The 26,034-nt window shown below is 55.2% G+C and overlaps 1 protein-coding gene across 1 annotated transcript; it reads left to right on the forward strand.

The window, feature by feature from the left end:
• Positions 1-373: 373 nt before the first annotated feature.
• Positions 374-24,735, forward strand: LOC135891954 (adhesion G protein-coupled receptor E3-like). Its single transcript, XM_065419639.1, has 19 exons — positions 374-398; positions 3,127-3,234; positions 3,830-3,886; positions 5,089-5,250; positions 10,277-10,432; positions 14,286-14,417; positions 15,579-15,646; positions 17,349-17,453; positions 18,172-18,349; positions 18,891-19,010; positions 19,717-19,919; positions 20,566-20,736; positions 20,905-21,099; positions 21,646-21,881; positions 22,629-22,695; positions 23,456-23,547; positions 23,814-23,982; positions 24,095-24,202; positions 24,697-24,735. Exons 1-19 carry the CDS (start codon positions 374-376, stop codon positions 24,733-24,735), a joined length of 2,391 nt encoding a protein of 796 aa, XP_065275711.1.
• Positions 24,736-26,034: the final 1,299 nt, after the last annotated feature.

Raw genomic sequence — 26,034 nt, forward strand, 5'->3', positions numbered from 1 at the left:
GAAGGAAGGAGAGCAGGGCACGCTGAGAAGACAGTGCTTTGCTGTGTGCAGTGCTGTCGGTTGATATGATATAATGCAACAGGACATGAGTCAACTTGGCTTCCTGTCTAATTTCTCCAAGATAAGGAGGCTGCAAAGCTCAGAATCCTCAGAACTCGACCTGCCCTGATAGCATCTGAACCACCATGGGAACCCGAGGTGATGTGTATCTATTGGGTGAGTGGAACAAAGTCCATGGGCTGAACTCGGGTGGGGCTAGGAGAGTCCAGAGGGGCCCATGGGTCTGTCTGCACTGGGGCTCAGAGGTGAATATTCCAGCTTGAGAAGACATAGTCATGCTAGCTCTCATCTAGCTAGAAATAGAAGTGTCGGCATGGTGTTGGGAGGGTCTGGCCACCGTGAGTGCGTACCTGTGGTCTTGGACGGGATTGTAGTCGGGGCAGGGAGCCTCTCCTGTTACTTGCCCAAGAGCGGCCACACATCAATTTTTGGCACGCCAGCTGGGTCAGAGCAAGCCCAGGTATGTCTCCTCGAGCTAGAATTTACACCTAGGCAGACGCTACATTGGTGTCACGTGCAATTTCCTCTGCTCCCTCCAGTGCTCACTTTGCACCAACTGACACTCCATCCAGACTCACTGAAATGTCCTTAGATTTACTGGGCCTGATTCCTGGGGCTGGCTGAGATGGGCTCATCTGAGATGGGCTCACTATGAGACCAGAGCGTGGAGAGGTCAAAGATGGTGTCAGGGCTGAATCCCCACTCTGGCACCTCGAGTGCAGGAAGTGGGGGGCCTGCAAGGAATTTAAAAATTAATACTTGCCACTCCAAGCTTGTATTACACTCTCAAGGTTACAGCTTTTCTCTGACCTTGGCTTGGTAAACGCTGCCACCACCCAAATGCAAAAAAACCCCTTCGAACCCAGGAAGCAGCACTTCAGAATTCCTTCCTGTGGGGTACCCTCAAGCCCTTTCACTCCCTCTGGGGAAGAGCTGAGAAAGAAAACAAAGGAAATTAGCTGTGGCTACCAGCTAATCAAACAACATGCACAAACCTCTTAGGACACCAAAAATCCAATCCTGTTCTTAAAGGTAAATTTATTAAAAACAAAAAGGGAAAAAATACATCTGGAACTTAGGCTTTTTGGCTAGATCTTAAAAGAAAGAATTACAAAAATTAAGCACCCAAAAAACCTTTCATCTGGGTTCAGCTTAAATGTTAAAAGTGAACAAAAGCATCTGGGGTTAGCATAGAGGAGATCCACAAAGCAAAATAAAGTTAATTGTGTCTAGCTAAACATTCCTAATTTACTTACATATTTTGGGGAGGGAGGGGTTCAAATAAGTAATTCTAGGTACGAACCATTGAGAAATACACCTTGCCATTAATGTACTCAGTGGCTAGGTAGTCTGGTGCCAGAATTGGAATGTGCATTCCATCTATCGCCCCTCCGCAGTTAGGGAAGCCCATTTGTGCAAAGCCATCCACATTGTCACGCACATTTCCCAGAGTCACGGTCTTTCGGAGCGGGATGGGATTAATAGCCCTGCAGACTTCCATCAACACGAGTCTAACGGTTGACTTTCCCACTCCGAACTTGTTAGCGACCGATCGGTAGCAGTAGCTTCCACAGTGCAATCGTTACGCGCTTCTCTAACGGCAGGGCAGCTCTCATTCTCGTGTCTTTGCGCCGCGAATGTGGCTTTCCTCATCCAAAAGTTCTGCAGCCACTGAGGGGAAGTCCCAGACGTGCATAGCGATTTGAACCCACCACTCAGTGCTTGTTTCCCGAGCCCAAAAGCAGCGTTCCGCTGTGATCAGCACCTCCGTGAATGCCACAAGCAATCTCGTATCGTAGCTACTACGCGTGTCAAGGTCAATGTCGCACTCCTCTTGCCTTTGTAGTTTAAGGAATAACTCCACTGCCACTCGTGACGTGTTGGTCAGAGTGAGCAGCATACTGGTCAACAGTTCGGGATCCATTCCTGCAGCCCGAAGAGGCAGGCCACTCAATACACAAACCGTTGAAAGATGGCGCCAAATGCAGACAGAAGCACAGGGATTGCTGGGATGCGAAGCAATACATCATGGGCCACTGGGACAGGACCTAGGATGCCCCGCGACCCCCTCCGCTTTCCCATATCTCTTAGTGGCAGAAGAGAAAGAGGTGCTCTGTAGGATAGATGCCCAGAGTGCAGCGCTCCGAATATCGCTGCAATGCCGCAAATGTGAACAGCTGACAGTGTGAACACACAACAGCGGTTTCCATCACATGGAGTCGAACAGATGGGCTGTCCTCTGTCAAGCTCTGCGCTAGCTCGATCCCCAGCTATGGGCTGGATGCAGGAATCCCTGGGTCATTCTCTTCCCCATGCAGTGCGAGAGGCTGGATCAGCCTGCTCCCTTCCTGGCCTTAGAATCTCTGAATTAATGGCTCGGCCTTCGCTCCCAGGGGAACGGTGATGCCGTCACCTCCCCAGCTCCCTCGTCCTTCAGAGTCTCCCCGGGGGAGATCGACCGAAGCTGAATTTCAAAGCTGGGCCCCCTTTCTAGCTCCCTTCCTAGGAAAGCACAATGCGGTTCCACAGCCCGCTGTGCTTCCCCTTTTCACATCACCTCAGGCACTCGGCCCCCGGGTCCTTTAACATCTGGTTCTTCGCACCACGTGTGGTTAATGACTCAGAGAAACAGGCTATAAATAAACACGTGCAGGAGGGGGCAGATCTGGGGTGATACCTGAGTGAAAAGCAGCTCAAAAGCAGCCTGTGTTTTCTTTTTACCCCATCCCCCCGTCGGTGCTTCCCCTTTCCAAGTGGGTGACCTTGGGTAAGTCATTACCCCTCGCTGTGCCTCAGTTTCCCCATCCTCCCTTTGCCTATTGCCATGAGCCTTTTGGGTCACAGACTGGCTCACTGTGTGTCTGTGCAGCACCGAGCGTGACGTGGCCCTGATCTCAGTCGGCTCTGGGCAGCCCCTGGCACAATGGGGGCCCTGATTTTGGTGGACTCTGGGCGCCGCACGGCACAATGGGCAGGCCCAGATTTCCGATTAGGCACAGTAGGCACATGCCTAGGGATGCCAGCATTTTATGAGGCGCCTAAAAATTCAAATTTTGCTCCTCCCAGGTCCTAGCAGGGGGCAGGGCCAGCTGAGAGGGAGACAGCCCCACACAGCCCTGCTGCTGGAGCGCTCCTCCCTCCACCCGGCAGACAGCATCACCTCCCAGGGGGCCAGTGAGTGCAGGCTGGGGGGCAGGGCTTTGGAGAGTGGCTCCCTGGGGGAGTTCATGGGGCAGCTCTGGGGAGAGGGGGTGGGGGGCGCTGCGCAGTGGGCAGACGGGGTGCTGGTTGGCAGGGCACCTAAAAGTTAAAAGTGGTGGGGTTCCCCCGCCACCCATGGCGGTTAAGAGCTTCCGGGCAGGAGGGGTACCCTGCAGCTCCTGGCTGCCTCCAGGTGATGGGGACCCTGGAGCTCCAAGCCGGGGGGGGGATGACCACCGAGCCCCTGTGCCTAGGGGCGCCCTAAGTATAAATCCAGCCCTCACAATGGGGGCTCCTGGTCTTTGTTGCTAATACACACAATAAAAGACCCAGTTGCCCTGGCCAATAAGTCCAGTTCCCAACTGGAACCAGGTACAAATATTAGCAGAGATCCCAGCTCGGGCTGATTTCCCAGATCACCAGGTTTCTGCATTTTTAATTCCCCCATTGGCAGGGCACTGACTGGCCATTGGCCCAGGATTGGCAGGACGGGGGCGGCTGGGGGTGTGTGCAGCTGAGTGGCGGTTATCACCTACCCATGGTGCCTTACCCTGTCTCTGCCTTCCAGGGCTCTGCATCGCCCTGTGCCTGGGGGGCACCGTGGCCCAGAATCATGGCGTACAAGGTAAGACTGACTCCTCCTGGCTAACCTTCCCCAGCGCTCCCGGCTGCCCGGGGTCTCCGGCCTCCGCCCCTTCCGGTCCCTTTCCCTTGTGGGAGGAGAGCAGAGTCAGGGGTCTGGCGAGCCGGGAGCAGCCCCTGGGCGTGGGTGTCTTGGGGTGGGTTTGTAGAGCACGGTGGGTGTGTGCAGGGGAGAGGAGAAAGCCCCTGTGTAGCCCTCCCCTCCCCTTCCCAGCCCCGTGGCCAGCAGAGAATAGACACTGGGGCCCAGGGCTCTACACTGGGGGCTGGAGTGAGGGGCAGATCCCCTTTGTAGCCAAGGGCCGTGTTATTGAGCAGCCCGAATCAAACCCCTGATGGCTCAGATGTTAGAAGTGGCATTTGTAGGTGCCCCCCCTCCCCTAAAATCGGGCTGAACTGAAACCTGGGACCCCCGTGCCCATCTGGGGGGTTTTGGGGATCAGGACTCTGCGCCCCGAGCCCAGCTCTGCTGCGAATCCCCCAGTGCTGCACCCACCCTGCTCCGTCTGCTCCCGTCCCAACCCTGCAGCCGGCTAAGCTGCGCTGGGATCCTTCCCCCACGCTGGCCAGAGGGACGGATCCCAGCGGAGCCCCAACCACGGGGCAGCTAAAGGATCCAGGAGCCCCCGTAGGCAGGTCACAATCTGGGTAATGGGAGGCAGCTCAGGATCCAAACTAGCCTCGTGCCCGATTCCGCTCTCACTCAATCCAGAGCAGAGCCGGGCAGGAATTTCCCAAGGAACCATTTTTTGCCAGAAAATGCCAATTCGGTTCAGAGGAATGTTTGGTTTTACTCGGGGGGGGGGGGGGGGGGGAGATGAAATAATTTTCAAAACGAACAATTCCCGTTTTCCGGTTCGAAGTGAGGTTTCGATTTGAAATTGACGCTAACAAGAGTAACCACGACAGCAACAAAAAGGAGAAAAATTGGGTGAGATCAAAAACATTTCACTTGCACCGACGCCCGGCTCCGGCGGCTCGGCCTGTCTGTGCCAGGGGCACCCCGGGGAGCCAAGGCCCCTGTGCAGCCGAGGGCAGCTTGTGGCCAGGCGGTGGATGGCGTCGGAGCTGTTTGCCAGGCGCCGAGGGCCGAAAATCACCAAATGGGGCATGTGAAAGGAGTCGATCCCGCTGTGTGTTTGGGGGGGGGGGAAGAGCCGCTCTGCGCTGGCTGACCCTGCCCAGCTGTTCCCGCCCCTGCAGGTACCACTGAGGACTGCAACAACCATGTGCTATGCCCAGCAAACGCCAAGTGTGTGAACAACACCCACTGCACCTGCCTGGATGGATATGGGTCAAAAGAGAATCACCCCGTCTTCTTCACCGACCCAACGGAGCTCTGTGACGGTAACGGGGCTCCCACATTGTCCTGGGGGGGAGGGGCGGGGACAGAGCAGGGCATTAAGGGCCGGAGCAGCCAACTCCACTGACTCCAGGGCCTGTTGGGGGGGCTCAGCCCGGCTGGGGAATGACGGGGGGCAGCAGCACGGGTGAGGGCCGCCCTCCTGGGGATCGAACCAGGGACCTCCAGAGTGAGCAGCAGGAGCCGCTGCAGCAGGAGCCAGGAGTCTTGGGCTCCGTGGATTGAGCACAGGGTGGGGGGGCCCATCACACTGACCCATCTGAATCCCAGCCTGGGCCCTAATCAGCCCCTGAGTGTCTGGGGCAGAGGGGCCCCACGGGAGCAGAATGGGGCAGCCCTGGCTATACTTCCCACCCCAGCCCGCAGGGATACAAGGAGGGAGGGGGCAGAGGAGAGGCAGCCTGTCACCCCCCCAACACACAGGGAGCCTGGAGCCCCGGGGGACGTCTCCCCACCCCCCCTCACATGGGGGATCTGGTGTTTGTGGAATCAACCCACCCCTCCCCCCCGTACCTGTGACAGGAGGCTCGGGGGGCTGCTTCCGACATTCCAGCAGCAGAAATGGGTAACTGAGGCTCAGGGCCTTAATCACTAACTGCTCAGGGCCCTGGTCACCTGGGTCCCGTCACCCAGCTCAGTGCGGGGAGCTGAAGGGGGTGATGTGGTGAACATCTCTCTGCCAGGCCTGTACAGAGCGTCCCCTCTCGCATTACAGATATTAACGAGTGTCTGGTGCCGAGCCCGCCAGACTGCGGACGCAACGCAATCTGCGCCAATGTGGCTGGGAGTTACTACTGCACCTGCACTGATGGCTACGAGCCCAGCTCTGGGAAAGCCAACTTCACGCACGCGAGTGAGAACACCTGCCAGGGTGAGCTCTCCCCTGGCCCCCACCTGCTGAGACCCCCCCTCACACACACAAATGCTCATTCCAGGCCTGGCGCTGCACCAGGGTTGCTGCAGCTTTGGCAGTGGTCCGAGGCCGTCAGCGAGGCTCTGATGGGACATGGCCCTCGCCTGCTCCCGCAGAGCCTGGGGCCGGGCTCACCCTGTGCCTGGCACTTGGACAGGGAATAAACCCTCGGGGTTAGAAACAGACCCACGGAGCAAACTCCTCGTGCTGCAGAGATGCGCTGGGGAGAGGGGAGGGGCCCCTCGCTGGCCCCACACGCAGCATCTGAGCTGCTAGTGCCCCACTGAGCTGGGAAGTGGCCCCGGGAATTGGACTAAAGTGTTCTTGAACAGCTCCAGTCTACTTTTCTAGCATGGCTTTAAAATTAGAATTTGGGTCATTTAGCCGGCAAGTTGCTTAACCCTTTCTGGCTCAGTGTCCCACAGGGCCGGACTTTTCCTCAGAGCATCACTTTTGCTGACTTTGGTTCAGGCCTTGTACCAGGCCTCTGCTCCAGGCTCTCTCTGCTCCAACTCCATGTCGCTCCCCCAGGGCAGCGCTGGGAGGGGGCATGTGCTGGGACTGGCATTGCCAGCCCAGCCCCAGGCTTCCCTGAGACACCCTGGCTTCCAGCGGCATGACACGGGGACACACGGGCAGTCTGTGGATTGAATTGAATTGAAAAGGGGCAAATTCAAAGCATATACAAGGAAAAACTCCTCCACACAGGGAAGTAGTATCCTCTGGAACTCACTGCTACCGCGCCATGGAGCCTGTGAATGTGTCGAGTTTTAAAGAGGGACTGGCTGTTTCTATGGGGAACGACAATGCCTGGAGCTGTGCTAGTTAATGGACAATAATTCTGGGAGGGAAAAGCTCCCACTTCAGATCTTAAACCAACCTCTGACTATTAGAGACCAGGAGAGACCTTCATGGGGGCAGATTATCTCCCGGCTCCTGCTGCGGGACTCTTACACCTTCCTCTGTAGCACCCATTGCAGACGGGAAACCGGGGTAGATGGGCCCTGGGGCTGACCCAGGCTGGCAATGCCTGTGTGTTCCTCTCTGATTGGAACCTGAGGGGGATTTCTGCCAAGTCCCAGTGCTTGTTACTCCCCTCCCCCTCCCCCTTGTGCCTTTCTCCTGCTGCTTCTGACAAAACATTCCCCACCTGTCAAACCGTCTTATCATGTGCTAGGCAGGGGAATGTGGTTACACAGTCACTGTGTTGTAGCAATGCCGGCAATACCGGTGCTGAGTTCATGCACCGGACGGGGAACTTGCAGACAACCCTCTGCTTTGTGACAGGGTGTGACTGGTGCCTGGGGGGGCCACACTGAGATTGCTCCATCCGGGCAAACTGCAGAGTGGGGCCGACAATCCCCCAAACTGCTCGTTATTTCTAATATTTAGATTCACCAAGCCAGCAACAAACCAGCTGCTCCGATACCGTGCTGCTCACCCAGAAGCCAGAAACTCAGCTCCTAGCTACTTTTCTAGTGTGGCTTTAAAAGCAGAATTTGGGTCATTTAGCCTGTGTCAGGGTTCCTTCCCCACTCTGAACTCTAGAGTACAGATGTGGGACCCGCATGAAAGCCCCCTAAGCTAATTTCTACCAGCTTAGGTTAAAACCTGGTACACTGCCACCACGAAGTGATTTAACAAGAAACAGGGAAAGGACCACTTGGTCCTCTTCCCCCAAAATATCCCCCCAAGCCCTTACACCCCCTTTCCTGGGGAGGCTTGAGAATAATATCCTAACCAATTGGTTACAAAGTAATCAAAGACCCAAACCCCTGGGTCTTTGGACAATGGAAAAATCAGTCAGGTTCTTAAAAGAAGGATTTTATTAAAAAGAAAAGGTAAAAATCATCTGTAAAATAAGGATGGAAAATAACTTTACAGGGTAATCAGATTCAAAGAACCCAGAGGAACCCCCTCTAGCCGTAGTTTGAAGTTACAACAAAATAGAGATAAACCTCCCTCTAGAAAAGGGAAAAATCACAAGTTGAGAAAACAAAGATAAACTAACACGTCTTGCCTGGCTGTTACTTACAAGTTTGAAATATGAGAGACTTGTTCAGAAAGATTTGGAGAGCCTGGATTGATGTCTGGTCCCTCTCAGTCCCAAGAGCGAACAACCCCCAAAACAAAGAGCACAAACAAAAGTCTCTCCTTCCCAAGATTTGAAAGTATCTTGTCCCCTTATTGGTCCTTTGGGTCAGGTGTCAGCCAGGTTACCTGAGCTTCTTAACCCTTTACAGGCAAAAGGATTTTGGTGCCTCTGGCCAGGAGGGATTTTATAGTATTGTACACAGGAGGGTTGTTACCCTTCCCTTCATAGTTATGACAGCCGGCAAGTTGCTTAACCTTTTCTGGCTCAGTGTCCCACAGGGCCGGACTTTTCCTCAGAGCATCACTTCTGCTGACTTTGGTTCGGGCCTTGTGCCAGGCCCCTGCTCCAGGCTATCTCTGCTCCAGCTCTATGTCTCTCCCCCAGGGCAGCGCTGTGAGGGGCATGTGCTGTGACTGGCATTGCCAGCCCAGCCCCAGGCTTCCCTGAGACACCCTGGCTTCCAGCGGCATGGCACGGGGACACCCGGGCTGACCAGCTCCGCGTCGCTCCCCCAGGGCAGGGAGTTTGGCCAGGACACAGACCGAGAGGTCTCTCTGGGCTCGCAGAGCAGTGGATTTGAAGACCCCTTTGCGCTGGTGAAGCTGGCGCATGCACCAATGCCAGTCCCCTGGCAGGGGATACCCACATGCGGGTGTCTCCACTGGGGCACGCTGGAAGCTCCCAGCTGCTAAATCACTTTGTGCTGGTCCCTGTCTGTGCTCCCTGAGCCCCCCGAGTCAGCAAAGCACATGCTTGGCTCCAGCCCTGCCCAGCTACGCACTTAACTCGGCTCCAGTGGGTCTCAAGTGCATGGCTGAGCTCGTGACGACAATCCCAGGCATTAAAAAAAATCAGATTACCTTAGAAAATCACGAGATTTAGAAAGACCAATGAGTAAGGGGCAGCCTGTGGTTTGAATTGAATTGAAAAGGGGCAAATTCAAAGCAGATACAAGGAAATACTCCTTCACCCGGGGCAGCAGTAGCCTCTGGGACTCACTGCTACCGCGGCCTGGAGGCTGTGAACGTGTCAGTTTTAAAGAGGGACTGGCTGTTTCTATGAGGAGCGACAATGCCTGGAGCTGTGCTAGTTAATGGACAATAATTCTGGGAGGGAGGGAAAAGCTCCCACTTCAGGGCTTCAGCCGAACTCCGACTATTAGAGACCAGGAGGAGACCTTCATGGGGGCAGATTATCCCCCGGCTGCTGCTGTGGGACTCTTACACCTTCCTCTGTAGCACCCGTCGCAGACCGGATACCGGGGTAGATGGGCCTTGGGGCTCACGCAGGCTGGCAATGCCTGTGTGTTCCTCTCTGATTGGAACCTGAGGGGGATTTCTGCCAATTCCCAGTGTTCCCACCCCTTGGACAACTCAGCTTCAGACATGGACTCCTAAATCTCCCCAAATCTTGGTCCCATTGGGGCTTGGCCCATAGAGGCCACAGTGGCTGTTCTGGGGTCGGAAGGTCCCCTTCCCCCTGTTATGTTCACGGCACACACACACAGTTAGAAACAAAGCATCACATCCTCTCGCTGGCGGGCTGTAGCTCAACACAGGGTTATTCTTAGAATCCAGAACCCCAGCACACGAGGACCCCGAACAGAGAGAGACAAAGCAGGCTGCTCCTGAAGGCCGATGGGCACAACTAACCCCACTTTGCTCTAGGCTGGGCTCTTTGGCAGATACACTGCTGAAAACCCCAGATCACATGCTTGTCACCCGAGCCCCCGAGCCTGCAAGCAGCTCCAGGAAAGCCCCTGGCAGATGTAAAGTGAGAGCTTGTGAGGCTAACACAGTTTTCAATACACCATATTCTCGAGTAGCTGTTCCACGGCCAGAGCAATCTAGTGTGGCCTGAGCATAGCTGAGAATCAGGTCTGTGATTGTTAAGCTCCCAGGGGCCTGGTCGCCTGGTTCCCACCACCCAGCTCAGTGCGGGTGGGTGATACAGGAACGTCTCCCTGCCAGGACTGTACAGAACATCCCCTCTTGTGTTGCAGATATTAAAGAGTGTCTGGGGCCGAGCAAGCCAGACTGCGGACGCCACGCAAACTGCAACAACGTGGCTGGGAGTTACTCCTGCAGCTGCATTGATGGCTACGAGCCCAGCTCTGGGAAAGCCAACTTCACGCACGCGAGTGAGAACACCTGCCAGGGTGAGCTCTCCCCTGGCCCCACCTGCTGAGACCCCCCCCTCGCACACACAAATGCTCGTTCCAGGCCTGGCGCAGCACCGGGGCTGCTGCTGGCTTTGGCAGTGGCCCGAGGCCGTCAGCGAGGCTGTGATGAGACGTGACCCTCGCCTGCTCCCGCAGAGCATGGGGCCGGGCTCACCCCTGTGCCTGGCACTTGGACAGGGAATAAACCCTCGGGGTTAGAAATAGACCCACGCAGCAAACTCCTCGTGCTGCAGAGATGCGCTGGGGAGAGGGGAGGGGCCCCTCGCTGGCCCCACACGGAGCATCTGAGCTGCTAGTGCCCCGCGGAGCCTGGGAAGTGGCCCCGGGAATTGGACTAAAGTGTTCTTGAACAGCTCCAGTCTACTTTTCTAGCATGGCTTTAAAATTAGAATTTGGGCCATTTAGCCGGCAAGTTGCTTAACCCTTTCTGGCTCAGTGTCCCACAGGGCCGGACTTTTGCTCAGAGCATCACTTTTGCTGACTTCGGTTTGGGCCTTGTACCAGGCCCCTGCTCCAGGCTCTCTCTGCTCCAACTCCATGTCGCTCCCCCAGGGCAGCGCTGGGAGGGGGCATGTGCTGGGACTGGCATTGCCAGCCCAGCCCCAGGCTTCCCTGAGACACCCTGGCTTCCAGCGGCATGGCGCGGGGACACACGGGCAGTCTGTGGATTGAATTGAATTGAAAAGGGGGCAAATTCAAAGCATATACAAGGAAAAACTCCTCCACACAGGGAAGTAGTATCCTCTGGAACTCACTGCTACCGCGCCATGGAGGCTGTGAATGTGTCGAGTTTTAAAGAGGGACTGGCTGTTTCTATGGGGAACGACAATGCCTGGAGCTGTGCTAGTTAATGGACAATAATTCTGGGAGGGAAAAGCTCCCACTTCAGATCTTAAACCAACCTCTGACTATTAGAGACCAGGAGAGACCTTCATGGGGGCAGATTATCTCCTGGCTCCTGCTGCGGGACTCTTACACCTTCCTCTGTAGCACCCATTGCAGACGGGAAACCGGGGTAGATGGGCCCTGGGGCTGACCCAGGCTGGCAATGCCTGTGTGTTCCTCTCTGATTGGAACCTGAGGGGGATTTCTGCCAAGTCCCAGTGTTCCCACCCCTTGGGCAACTCAGCTTCAAACATGGACTCCTAAATCTCCCCAAATCTTGGCCCCATTGGGGCTTGGCCCATAGAGGCCACAGTGGCTGTTCAGGGGTCAGAAGGTCCCCTTCCCTCTGTTATGTTCACGGCACACACACAGTTAGAATCAACGCATCACATCATCTCGCTGGCAGGCTGCAGATCAACACAGGGTTATTTCTTAGAATCCAGAACCCTAGCACACAAGGACCCCAAACAGAGAGAGACAAAGCAGGCTGCTCCTAAAGGCAGACGGGCACAACTAACCCCAGTTTGCTCTAGGCTGGGCTCTTTGGCAGACACACTGCTGAAAACCCCAGATCATATGCTTCTCACCCGACTCCCCTAGCCCGCAAGCAGGTTCAGGAAAGCCCTTTGCAGATGTAAAGTGAGAGCTTGTGATGCTAACGCAGTTTTCAATACACCATATTCTTGAATGGCTGTTCCGCTGCCGGAGCAGCCTAGTGTGGCCTGAGTGTAGCTGAGAATCAGGCCTGTGATTGTTAAGCTCCCAGAGGCCTGGTCACCTGGTTCCCACCACCCAGCTCAGTGCAGGTGGGTGATACAGGAACGTCTCCCTGCCAGGACTGTACAGAACATCCCCTCTTGTGCTGCAGATATTGACGAGTGTCAGGGCCCGAGCCTGGCAGATTGCGGACCCCACGCAAACTGCACCAATGTGCCTGGGAATTACTCCTGCACCTGCATCGATGGCTACGAGTCCAGCTCTGGGAAAGCCAATTTCACGCACGCGAGGGAGAACACCTGCCAGGGTGAGATCTCCCCTGGTCCCACCTGCTCAGACCCCCCCTCACACACACAAATGCTTGTTCCAGGCCTGGCGCTGCACCAGAGGCTGTTAGTGCCCCTGAGCCTGGGAAGGGGCCTCGTGGAGGGTCCACATACAGCACAGTGCGCTCTGCCCCCTATGGGCCTTGGGGAGCAGGGAATAGCCCCAGCGCAGGGCACCCCGGCCACGCCCCCAATCTGCCCCCTCCCTCAGGGCTGGGAGCAGAGCCTTTTCCAGCCCCACACTGACAGGGAGCCCCCGGGATGGGAGGGTGTTTCCCCAGGGGGCCATTATGCCCCCGTAGGCAGCCAGGGTGGCCTGACCGGAGAAGGGGCCAGGGCGTTCCAGGCCCTTGTTGGCGACGTTTAGCCGGTAGTTAGAGTTTGTATCAAGTCCTAGCCGGCCGTTCCCATGGAAACCGCCCTCTACACCCCCGTTTGGTGGGCAGAGCACCGGGCCCGTCGAACTGGGAGAACTCAGGAGCTCATTGGTTCAAACGCTTCCCCTGGCAGAGACCTCGCCCAGCCGTTCCTGCGCCCAGCCCTGGCCGCGTGGGATAACCCCAGCCAGTGTCCTGGGGCGGGTCTAGGCACAAGAAGAAATCAGCGCCGCAGGTATCTCAGCCAGCGTCCCGGGGATTGTCCGGGGATAGCTGGTATCGGGAGCCGTGGGGAGAATCCCTAGGGCTTGCCCCCGGGGGAATTGATGGCGATCGCTGTTCTCTTTGGAAGCGCACTGATTATTCCAGACCAGAGTGTCCGGATGGGGAGCGATTCCACAGGAGCTGTTACCGTCAATTCCCCATGTACTTAAGCCCCTAGAGACACCCAATCTCAGAGCTCCCTGCAACTCGGAGCGAGTTTGGAAGCCGCGGGACACCCATGTGCCCGAGGGAGGGGAGAGCTCTGGCCGCACCACTGAGAACCGAGCACTTGGCGCCCCTTCTATCACTGACTGATAACCAGGCATTAGACTAGCCCTCATGTTATTCTCTATCCCCTTCCTCCAAAGCAGCTCCCCATTTGTCCCTTCCAGGGGCAGACGGCTCATTCAGGCATTGCCGTCTGCACTGATATTGCGGCACTGGGCATCGCCAGATCCGCTTGGTAGCTTTAGCAAGCAGCAGGCGCGTGTCCTGGCAGGGCTGCTTTTCCCTTCCCAGCTGGAGCGGCTCATTCCGGACAATAGCCAACTTGCTCCCAGTCGCTGACCCAGTAACTGAACTCCTGGCTCTAACCAGCCCCGTTCCCCAGAGCACGGTGCATGTTGGACGCCTGGATTATCCCCCAGCAGCGTCACTCCAGTGCCCAAGGTACAGCTCCTAGATCAGCCTGACCTAGCGCTTTCTCTCTCCTTGCAGACATTGACGAGTGCCAGCGAAACGCCACAATCTGTGAGCCCCAAGGGAACTGCATCAACATGCCAGGGAGTTACATGTGTAAATGCAGTTGGGGATTTGGGAAGAGTCAAAAGGATAGGTCTAAGATCTGCACAGGTACAATGGGAGCTGGAAACTGTCGTGGCAAAGGCATGATGTTTCTGGCTTTTCTGCAGTGTTGTTAATGTGTGGCGTAGCCTTAAAGCCCCACCTCCCAGAGTCACGTGATTCCGCTTTTGGCTAAAATCAAAATTAGGGCCTGGTCCACATGGCAGAGGGAAAACTGCCAAACATTACGCTGGGGTGACTGACAGCTCCCAAACCAGAGTCAAACAAAACAAAGCCAATTTCATGACTTTTTTGCAGCCTGGCTCATGGTTTGTGGCTTTTATTGATTGCTTGGCGTTGGCGATGCTGTTAATGCACAGCCACTGAGCTTACCCAGGATCTCCATGGTCATTCACCCCCCGTGTGCCCCCAGCTGTGCTGTTTGTGACACCCCCCTCCCCCCCTTTCCCCTCTCAGACATCGACGAGTGCCGCAAGACCCCAGATATCTGCGGCCCCAAGGCCACGTGTATCAACACCTACGGAAGCTACTGGTGTAAGTGCCGGGCCGGCTACGTCCCCTCCAACAGGAACACGACCCTGTGCCAAGGTGGGTCCTGTCGTGGGGGGCACGGAGGGGGCAGCTGGGGGGGCTAAGCAGGGTCTGGGGTTACACAGGCAGAGGTCTTGTCCGAGGGGACAGCGAACTGGGAACTGGTCTGGGACTGTGCGCCAGCCCCCCATACCCGCATGGACGGGGTCCCTCTAGGTCTCAACCCTAGCCAGGGAGGGCTCAGCTTCAAGGCCCTGAGCTCCCCACAGCCCAGCCTGTGCATCCACTGGGCTGTTTCCGGTTGTCTCAGAGCCACAGCCACCAGCGTGCCCATGTCTGGCTCCAGGGCCAGGCCGGAATTACACTTATCTGCACCAGAGCCAGGCCGGGGAGTGGGTGAGCAGGGCTGCTAGGGGCCAGGTGTCTCTTCCCTAGGGTTGCCAACTGTCTAATCACACAAACCCAAACACCCTTCCCCGCCCCTTCTCCGTGGCCCCGCCGCACCCACTGCATCCCTCTCCCTCCGTCGCTTGCTCTCTCCCACCCGCACTCACTTTCCCCAGGCTGAGGCAGGGGGTTGGGGTGTGAGAGAGGGTGCAGGCTACGGGCCGAACCTGGGGAAGGTGGTTGGGGTGCAGGTGGGGGTGTGGGGTTCAGGGTCCGGGAGGGGGTTTGGGCTCTGGGAGGGGGCTCAGGGCTGGCATAGGGGTTGGGGTGCAGGGTGCTGGCTCAGGGATGGGGCTCAAGCATGGGGTTGGGGTGCGGGAGGGGTGCGGGATACAGGCTCTGGGAGGGAGTTTGGGTGCCAGAGGGGGCTCAGGTGGTGCTTACCTCAGGTGGCTCCCAGCCGGCAGTGCAGTGGGACTAAGGCATGTGTAAAGGTGGGTTCTCCCCAGCGGGCAGAGGTGTCTGTACCCAGCAGGTCTCTCTGCAGAGTAGATGGAAACACGTCTAGAAGCCTCGGAGACGGGAGCACGAGGGAGGGGCAAAGTGGAGTGTAAATGGAGGGGAGAGAGAGACAGAGTAAGACAGGGAGGAAGGGAGGGAGTTTTGTAGCAGCCGCATGTTAAACTATTGGCAGCGCAGGACTGGCATGTGGACAGAGAGCAGCCATCGGGCTGGGAAGAGAAGGGGATTTTCCCCCAGGCAGGAGTGAGTTGAGATGAAAATCTGATATGAAAGCTCTAACGTCTGCTCCTCTCTTCCCATCGCTCCAAGTCCCCAGCATTAACTCCAGCGCTGAGTTCGAGGGAATCAAAGAGACGTGCAGGAATTTCTCTCTGCGGGTACGTTTGAACCCATCATTCATTTGTTGGGGATTTTGCCCTGTGTTTTGTACCACCAATATGGAAATTCCCAGACAAAAACCTTTCCTGTTGGTATTACGGTGACCCCTGTAAACCCCATCCAAGATCAGGGCAATTCTGTGTTTGTTCCTTTCGTCGCTGGGACTCGATCCTCCTCATCCTTCTAGTAGAGCAGAAGAATTACTTCTCGTGTCTTGCTTACAACGCTCCTGCTAATACAGGGGTTCTCAAACTGGGGGTTGGGACCCCTCAGGAGGTCATGAGGGGATTACATGGGGGGGTCGCGAGCTGTCAGTCTCCACCCCAAACCCCGCTTTGACTCCAGCATTTATAATGGTGTTAAATGTAAAAAAAAGTGTTTTTAATTTATAAGGGGGTCGCACTCAGAGGCTTCCTATGTGAAAGGGTTCAGCACTAGAAAAGTTTGGGAACTACTGTGCAAATACATCCCAGAATGAGGTTCGGTTTTTTTGCAATAGCATTACACTGTTGACTCTTATTGAGCTTGTGATCCACTCTGACCCCCAGAGCCCTTTCTGCAGTACTCCTTCCTAGGCAGTCATTTCCCAGTTTGTGTGTGTGCAATTGATTGTTCCTCCCTAAGTGGAGTACTTTGCATTTGTCCTTATTGAACTTCATCCTATTTACTTCAGACCATTTCTCCAGTTTGTCCAGATCATTTTGAATTTTAATCCGATCCTCCAAAGCACTTGCAACCCCTCCCAGCTTGGTATCGTCCGCAAACTTTATAAGTGTACTCTGTATGCCAATATCTAAATCATTGATGACGATATTGAACAGAACCAGACCCAGCACTGATCCCTGCGGGACCCCACTCGATATCCCCTTCCACCTTGACTGTGAACCACTGATAACTACTCTCTGCGAACGGTTTTCCAACTAGTTATGCACCTACCTTAGAGTGGCTCCATATAGGTTGTATTTCCCTAGTTTGTTTATGAGGTCACGTGAGACAGTGTCAAAAGCCTCACTAACGTCAAAATATACCACGTCTACCACTTTCTCCCCCCATCCACAAGGCTTGTTACCCTGCCAAAGAAAGCTATCAGGTTGATTTCACAGGATTTGTTCTTGACAAATCCATGCTGACTGTTACTTATCACCTTATTATCTTCTAGGTGTTTACAAATTGATATCGAACCTTCTAAAACTTCTGTAGCTTTGCTAGTGGCTGGCCCTAGACTTACACGCCCATTGTCTTCCTGCAGGAGAGCACTGAATCTACAGACCATATACTCTGATTTCTTCTGCTGATTTTCATGCCGTTTCTTTCCAATATGCATCTCCATGTCTCTCTGCATCTTCTTTAACTTCCTCTTTTCTCTCCCCCCACGAGCACTACGTCATCTGCAAAAGGCATGTGCCGGGGGCCACTCTCTGGCTGTTTTCTGTCAATGCATCCAGCACCGACGTGAACAAACAGGGGCTTAGTCCCAAGCCTTGATGTATTCCAGCTGTTACTAGAAACTGTTCCCTTTCGCCACATGAACCTCGCGCTGTGGCAACAGCACCATCGTACATGTCCTGGACACGTCTGGTATAAAAGCTTTATTCACTCCATGAGGGGTGTCAGGATCTGGCCCCTGCATAAGTCAAACACCAATGTCGGTCACCCTTCAGCGCCTGCAGAACTCACCCTCTGCCCTGGGTCTCTCTGCAGGGAAAGTGGAGCAGCAGAAGCAGCAGTTTTTGCTCTTTCTTTAATTCGACATTAGACATTTTGATGTCCGTGTACGGAGACGGGAGTGCGGCGTTATCACTGGAGGTGAGAGGCTCCACCTCTTAAATGTGCCCTGCAGACTAGTGCCCCTGCGTGTGCCCCAGACCCTGCGTGCTGCTGTGCTGGGTTAGGAGTCTCACTGGGTTGCAGGGGAGGGAGACATGTAGATACTCTTCAGACAAGATCTGTGCCCTCCACTGCTGTGGGGAGGGGGCTGCACCCTCTAGTGGTGTTTGTCTGTGTCTGTGTGCACACGCCCTCTACTGGTGTGAGTGCACATTTGTGTTTGTCCACCCACATGCGCCCTCTGGTGTTCAGAACAGAGGTGCTATACTGCTAACAGTTAATAGGGATTATCCTTCAGCTCATCTGTCAGTGACCTGAGTTTTCCAGGCAGCAGGATCTGGGCTCTATCCCTGCCCTGCCAGACATTTCTGAGCAGCTGCCGGATACAGCATAGAGACAGCTTAGGCAGCCGTGGGCTTGTGACAATGTTGTTCCCTGGCATCTGTAATAGAGGGACAGGGGAGCGGGAGTGAAGAAGGAAGGACAAAGGGTTCTAGCCCCAGTTGGCTTCAGGTGCCAGTGGGGCCCCGACTCAGCCTCAGTGGACCCCCTTTGTAAAGCGCTCCCCCTCTGAGAGTATTGCAGCCCCCTCAACTGGGAGAGGCTGTGATGCCCAACGCCCACTGGGAACACACGGGAAGTGGCACCTGAACCCCCGGACTCCTCGCTCCCAGGGCTTTTCCTTTCCTGTCCCCAGAACGTGACTCTCCGTTTCAACGCCCTCCTGAACAGCACCTCCCTCTGGGACGGCGGAGACAAGGGGGACGTGGGGTCGGCCGTGACGGTCCTGCTGCAGAGCGTGGAACTGGCCGCGCTGGCCACTGCGCTCCGGTCTCCGGAGAGGACAACACAGAATGTGACGACAGAGTTGATGGGTGAGGGGGGACGTGTGGCTCTCGGCGCCACCTGCTGGCTGCCGTGAGATACGGGGTTATACACTGTGCCCCAAATCCACTGGAAGTTAGAGCCTATATACCGTTGTGGATGTGAGCCTGTGTTCAGTACAGACACAGACCAGCACTGCCCCTGCACCAGGAAATATAACCCAGCCCCGCCAGTGCCCCCAGGAGCAACAGTAATGCCCGAGAAGGGTTTAAATGTAATATTTGGCATTCAACCACTAGGGGCTGCCACGCTGAGCCAGTCACCTCCCCCCACCCTCACTACTCCCCCTGCTGGGGACGCAGCATCCCCAGGGAGACAGAGCCAGAATGGGGGGAGGGGATACGGGGGGGTGATCAATGGAACTGGGGGGGGGGGCTCCAAACTTCCCCCTCCCACAGTGCGAAGTGCCCTGAAGTCACCCGGCTCCAAGTGGAGTGGGAGGGGGGTGGAACTGGCCCAGAATGGACAGATTCCCAGGGAAGGGGTTTCACAGCAAGGGGCTCTGTCATTCCTCACCCCTACCCCCCACAGCTATCCAGACGCGGCTCGTCACAGGGAACTGCAGCCGGGACAGCGAGGTCTTCACGCTGAGAGCTCACGAGGAGACGATGGACGTGCACTGTGATACAGTCACCGGGGCAGCCACACAAGGTACCATCCTGGGGATGGAGACACCCAGGGCCCAAACTACTGCACAGAGCGGTTCCTGGGCACTGAACCCCAGTCTGGGTTCCCCCGTTCTTCCCTCCCTCCCCATGGATTCCCAGGCCGGGCCCTGGCCTCTGTCTCTCGCTCTGGAGTGCTCCTTGCTGACTGAGCCAGTGGTTCTCAGGCTGTGGGCCATGGAGCTGACACCTTCGTTCCTGGCTGTCCCACAGCTTGAGCCCCGAGCAGTGAGGAGTTGGGGGCACAGAGGGGAGACGGCTCATGAGAGGGTCTCTGGTATGAAGTGGGCCCAGAGAATAGAAAGGGCAGGGACGCCCTAGTTTAGCTAGACCCCCAAATGGAGATGTGGGGACCAGGGTAACGTGTACCTCGGCTGCCATATTCAGGGCCCCGAATCCTCCAGCACCAGGGGAAGCTCATCCCTGGCCCGCCCCTCTCCTGGTCTCGCTGAGAAAAACTGAATCTTCATCTCTGCATCCTGCAGCTCGACGTTTCCAGCCGGACGCGTTCCTGGGGGCTCCGAGGGAGGAGGTAGCACAGTCCAGTGGCTAAATCTTAAGAGTTATGGCCAGGATCCTGGGTTCCATTCCCAGATCTGCTACAGACTCACTGTGACCCCTGGGCACCCGGCCGGCTCATTCTTTGCCATAGCGTCCCCAGCTCCCTAACAAGGGATCATCTCCTCTCCCAGCAGGTTTGGGGGCTGCTGCTTTTATTTCCTACTCCAACCTGGACTCCATCATCAGTGCGAGACGTCTCAGCGAGGGAAATCTACCGGCTGGTGGGAAGCTGGAGAAGAGTCATCTCAACTCCAGGGTGGTGAGTGGGGCCGTCGGAGACGGGAGACCCATTCATCTCTCCAGACCCGCAAACTTCACCCTGCACCACAGACAGGTGCGTGAAGGAAGAGCCTTTCCCTTTGCTCCATATCTGGGGCTCCAGAGGGGCCTATAGAAGGCACCATCTCCTGCCGGGCATTTGGACCGTGCTGCCTTTCTGGCTACCGATGGTCCTGAGAAGAGGAGGCCTCCTTATTCCTGATGAGTTGGGGCTGTTTTACTGGAGGAGGTTACCGGGGGTCACATCACGATACATGGCTGCGCAAAGTGCTCTAGGGTAACAGCTCCGCCTAGCTCAGCCTTGAGCCGGAATAACTGGAAAGCCGCTTTCTGTAGAGACTGTGGTTCAGGGAATCAGCATAAAACACTTTGATACAGTAATGAAGTGGTTAAGGTGCTTATATGTATGTGTGTATGCAGCACTGCCCTCTGCTGGATGCAGTCAGAACTGCTCAGCCATGTGCCACGTTCCTTACAGTGCCAACAGCTAGCAAGGGTTTATTTCGCTTGTGCTCCAAAAGCCCTGCAGTGGGATCTCCGTTCTCTCTCTACTGTCACAGGGATGGCCCCAGTGGGCACTGGGGGCTGCGTGGGGAGAGCCGTGGAGCTGTAGGTGGCCTCAGGTTTGCTATAGACTTGTGATAACAGAAATGACGTTCCGTGGTCCCATGAGGATGAGGATGATTCTGATGTATTTCCAGGCCAAAAAAGAGGAGGAAGAGGCACGCTGTGTCTACTGGAAAGTAGTGGCCGAGAGCGGCAGCTGGTCTCCGGACGGCTGCACCACCGTGCACACGAACAGCACTCACACCACCTGCAGCTGTGACCATCTCTCCAGCTTCGCTGTCCTAATGGCTCCCACCACAGTGACGGTATCTCACCGTGAGACTCGGATCACAGGGCTGGACCCTGAGCTCCGCACTCAGCCGTGGGCAAAGCTCTCCCTGGAGCGACTGTAGGCTTTGCTGGGGAAAAGGCTGAGTCGGAACCCAGGGGGCTGGGCTGGGGTCACTGGTGATTGTCCCTTTGCTGTGTTACAGGAGAGTTACCCACTGACCATCATCACCTACGTGGGACTGACCCTCTCCCTGCTGTGCCTCTTCCTCGCCATCCTCACCTTCCTCCTGTGCCGCTCCATCCGCAACGTCAGCACCTCCCTCCACCTGCAGCTCTGCCTCTGCCTCTTCCTGGCCGACCTGCTCTTCCTCACCCCGGTGACACGCACCGGCAGTCGGGTACGGCCTGATTCTCCCCTGCTCTGTTCCTCCACTCGCAGCAGGGCTGGGGTGTGTGGTTTGAACCCCTTTGTGATCCCTGGATTCTAGGCTGTGCAGGACACAGGGGGGATTCCCAGGGGGAGATTTTCCCACCCCATTAGGCCCCTTCACACTGGGCACAGTGGTCTGAGTGTCCCCAACCCCAGGAGTTCAGCCAGTTCTATCCCTATGTCACATTCTCCCTGTGCCTCGATTCCTCTCCTACGTGACTTGCCAATGGTCACCCAGGGACTCTGTGGCAGGGCTGGGAACAGAACCTGGATCCCCTGAGCCCTGCTCCCCTGCTCTAACCACTAATCTCTGCTCCCTTCCTGCATCAGCAATGTGCACCCGCAGAACCCTCCATAGACCGAGGAACCTGCCGTCTCTGGGTCACGGAGCGCTATAACTGGAGAGCTCTGCTAACTATAATCCCAGTGTGACACACACACACACACCCCCGGCAGGTCTCCCCCATACTCAGCATTTCCCTTCCCCACCGCAGTGTCTCTCTGTCTCCCCCAGGTGGCGTGTGCTGTCATTGCTGGGCTCCTACACTATCTCTTCCTGGCCTGCTTCACCTGGATGTTCCTGGAGGGGCTGCACCTCTTCCTCACCGTCAGGAACCTGAAGGTCGTGAATTACCCCAGCGCCAGCCGGTTCAAGAAGAGATTCATGTACCCGTTCGGCTACGGCTTCCCAGCCCTGGTGGTGGCGATTTCTGCAGCGGTGAATCCTGACGGCTACGGAACTTCCACACAGTACGTGCAGCGCCCATCCCGAAGGGGAGCTGGGATGTGGCTTCCATGCCGTTGTCCGGCTCACCCCAGGTCTGACTTGAACCAAGATTTCCCTGCTCACCCCACCAGGGAGCTGAATGTCCCCCTGGAACCCTTCCCATCCCCACTCACACTAAGCTGCCCCGAGAGCTGTAGTTGAGTTTCCCACCGGTCAGACATCTACACTCCTCACCCCACTGATGATGCGGAAGAACAAGCCAGAAAGATCCCAGCTTGACGCCCAGGTCCCAGACTGGGTTTGTGGGGCTGGTGGGTAGGAAACAAATGCACCTTCTTCCTGTGTGCAGATCCCTGAGGATCCCCTCTCTAAAGTGAGCGACTCCATTAAAACAGGGCGTGGCGTGTTCTAGACACCCCAGGCGAGATCCTCAGCTGGTGTAAATCAGGGCAGCTCCACTTCCTTCAGTGCAGCGAGGCCAATGTCCATCCGCTGCATGTCTGGCCCTCCAGCAATACTGCGCCCATCCACCAGAAAGGGTCATTTGAGGAGCTGGAAGAGGAAGTGGGGGCTGAAAGCAGGAGATGCTGTGGTACATGGGGAGGGCTGTTTGCCTGCTGCCTGCAAGAGAGTCGGCCATGTCACAGGCAGGCTGAGATCCATCTCGCTTTTGAGAGCCAGCTGCCCTGTGATACCTCCTCTTTGCCCCCAGGGCTGAAAAAGGTCAATAATCCCATTAACGTCACCTTCTTCTTCCTCCCTCCCTCTAGCTGCTGGCTCAGCCTGGAGAGCGGCTTTCATTGGAGCTTCGTGGGTCCAGTCTGTGCCATAATCCTGGTGGGTACCTCACAGAACCACAGGGCCCCATTCTCCTCTCACCTCTGCGACCCCATTGATTTCAGTGAAGCAGGGAGGAGAACGTGGCCCATAAAACACAAGGAAAAACCCAGTTAGGTCCCACCTGGCTCATCTGCTGTGGTCAGTCCCGGGATTAGTCCCTGTGCTGTATCCCCTGGCCTACAGCCTTTACTCTGTGGACGTCAGTAGGAGTTTTGCCAAGTGAAGACAGAAGAGTTTGGTCTAGTCTAGTTAATGACCCAAGGAACGAGGAAGGGAGAGGGCTACGCTCTGCAGTGGTTTTTGTAGGGGGGGGAAACAAATGTCCCTAAATATTCCTCCGTACCCCCTGGGGAAGTTTGGTGGGGGGGGATTTCTTACAGCATGAAAGTGGCAGGAAGTATTCTAGAGGCAGAATCTGGAATCTCTGAGCCAGATTCTACTCTTAGTTACACCAGTGTAAACCCAGACTAACTACTGACTCCACTGGAGAGGCTCCATATTTAACTCTGAGCAGCATCTGGCCTCTGTGATCCCATTGATCCATCTCAGCCCTGGCTGTGCTCTCAGCTCCACGCATGGGGAGGGACCGAGAGCTGCCAGGGGATATTACAGGAGAGGGGATGATTCCCACCAGAAATGAGCAGTCCCTGGTTCTGCAGTGTTCGGATCGGTTCTCTGGGATCGTTCTCTGCCTCAGCTGGAGTCACCGGCCCCGGATCGGATGTTTTACAGGAAATATTTCCCACTGTTCCTACAGATAAATATAACGTTCTTTGCCCTGACCCTGTGGATCCTGAGAAACAGACTCTCCTCCCTCAATGCAGATGTGTCCACCCTCAGAGACCACAGGTGAGAAGTCACAAAACAATCCTGGAGGGTCAGATGCCTTGGTTTGGAAGGTCCTTGGCACCGGAGGGTGGGAGGGATTGCAGAAGGGGAACAGCATATCTAGGATCCATAGGAATGAATTCCCATAGTGTTTGCATTGACAGTAACCGTGTCCCACACAGGAAAGCCAGGGACGGTAGCTCCACCCCACTCTGCCCAGATCCTCCTGACCCAATTGCTCTCAATAGGGTTACTGTAATGGGATCTCTCCATCTGCCTTTATCCAGGTTACTGACCTTTAAAGCCATCGCCCAGCTCTTCATTCTGGGCTGCACATGGAGCCTTGGTCTCCTCCAAGTCGGCCCAGCAGCCACGGTCATGGCGTATTTATTCACCATCATCAACAGCCTGCAGGGAGCCTTCATCTTCCTGGTGCACTGTCTCCTCAATCGCCAGGTAATGCCCACGCCCCGTCAGCGCCCAGCACCTTCACTGGCCTCGCGGTGGCCATGTCTGATCTTCTCCAAGTTAGTTACATAGTGCAGTGACCGTATCCCTCACTCTCCAGGTGAGAGAGGAGTACAGGAGATGGATCAAGGGATTCCAAACGTCCAGCACAAAATCTCAGTCTTATGATCTATCCATGTCTGCTGTCCCCACCACCAGCACCAAGACGGTAAGAGGTCCTCTGCTCTGTTCCAATACCAGCCTGTGACCCAGTCATCTCTAGCTGCGTCTCATCACTGCTGTAAAGGTGATTTGCCCCCCGAATGACTCAGGATTGGTTATGAGCCAGCTGGGAACGTCACTGCAAGTTTTAGTGAGAGTTGGTCACTATCAAGGGGTATCCTAGATGTCCTGTCCTGGCACCTCCGCGTTCCCTTCCCTTGGCTCTCCTGGGAGCTCCAGGGGTCACTCACTGTGGGCTAGGCCAGCATTGGCTCTTGCACTGTAATGATCTGAATCGATCAGATTGCCCCTGGGATTGAAACCTTGTCAGTGCAGACGGATCATCCCCAGTGAGCAGTCAGCACAGTGAAGAATTTCCCTTGGCTCCATTATCCCTATGGGTCAGGATCCAGGGGCTTTGTGTCGCCTCCCAGAGACAACCTGCCACTCTGCCCATTACACTCTAAGTGACCTTGGAACCTATTGTCATTTTTCTGCCAGGCGGAGTCGGCATCAACCAGAGCCGGGTTCAATACCTAGGAGTTCCAATACAAAACAAAACTGGCTGGCGTCCCCTGTGATGTTGCACTCTATATGCTTTATCGAAATATGCTTATGAATATCACATAACTGGAATATGCTTTACGCTAAATACCCCTTGCATGGTGTCTTTAGAAAGCTTGCAATCTACTAAGTGTGTTCATCCTATTTGTTTGCATGTATTTCTATATCTGAAGTTAGGAGAATAAGATATAAACTTGTATCACTGAAAAACATACGAAGTGGCGGCCATTAAGGGTGCTCCAGAAACAATCAGTTGTAAATGGCCTTAGTTACTTGAAAGCCTCCCTGTGTACGTGTGGGCCAGCCAATGGGGGATGGAGACTAGGGGTCTTACAGTGACATGTGACCATGTCACCTGATAACAAAATCCATCTTAAATCTGGTACTTTTCCATTTAGCAGGAGGGGTAGGGACCCAGAGAGACAAAAGATTCCCACCTTGTGCCAAAACTATAAAAGGGCGTGGAGCAGGACAAAGCGCTGCCGGTCATGAGAAAACCCCTGCTTACCACCTGAGATGTCTGCTGGAACTAACAAAGACTATACCAGGGGAAAGGATTGGGCCCAGACTAGGAAGGAGTCTGTGAAAGAAACTTATTGGAACATCTTTGAGGGTGAGATATTACATTAAGAAACTGATTACAGGTATTAGGCTGAGACTTGTGTATTTTGTTTTATTTTGCTGTGTAACTTACTTTGTTCTGGCTGTTATTACTTGAAACCACTTAAATCCTACTCTTTCTAATTAATAAAATCACTTTTGTTTATTAATAAACCCAGAGTAAGTGATTAATACCTGGGGGAGCAAACAGCTGTGCATATCTCTGTATCAGTGATAGAGAGGGTGAAAAAATGATGAATTTACCCTGTATACGTTTTATACAGAGTAAAACTGATTTATTTTGGGTTTGGATCCCATTGGGAGATCGGTGTCTGGGTGCTGGAGACAGGTAACCTGCTGAGCTGTTTTTTAGTTAAAATCTGCAGCTATGGGGACATGGCCCAGACCCTGGGTCTGTGTTGCAGCAGGCCAGCATGTCTGGCTCAACAAGGCAGGGAAAAGAGGCTCAGAGGTAATTTCAGCAAATCAGGTGACAGTCCCAAGGGGATCTCTGTGACTAACCCGTCACACCCCCACCCAGTAATCTGGGAAAACTTCAGACCACCCCAGGTGCCTCTAAGAGGCAACACATTCCCTCTCACAAGCACTGAGTCTGTGTATAACAAAGAACTTTTAATAAAAAGGGGAAAGGAATCCGGCAGTAATCTGGGAAAC

Source organism: Emys orbicularis, chromosome 19 (assembly GCF_028017835.1).
Source record: "Emys orbicularis isolate rEmyOrb1 chromosome 19, rEmyOrb1.hap1, whole genome shotgun sequence".
Taxonomy (NCBI): Eukaryota; Metazoa; Chordata; order Testudines; family Emydidae; genus Emys; species Emys orbicularis.

Bases quoted from the DNA above. Each gene is read 5' to 3' on its own strand.
- LOC135891954 (XM_065419639.1), top strand. From the start codon at position 374: ATGGTGTTGGGAGGGTCTGGCCACC. The intron at 399-3,126 runs GTGAGTGCGTAC...TGCTCCTCCCAG, and splicing joins GTTGGGAGGGTCTGGCCACC to GTCCTAGCAGGGGGCAGGGC. The intron at 21,882-22,628 runs GTACGTGCAGCG...CCCTCCCTCTAG, and splicing joins GGCTACGGAACTTCCACACA to CTGCTGGCTCAGCCTGGAGA.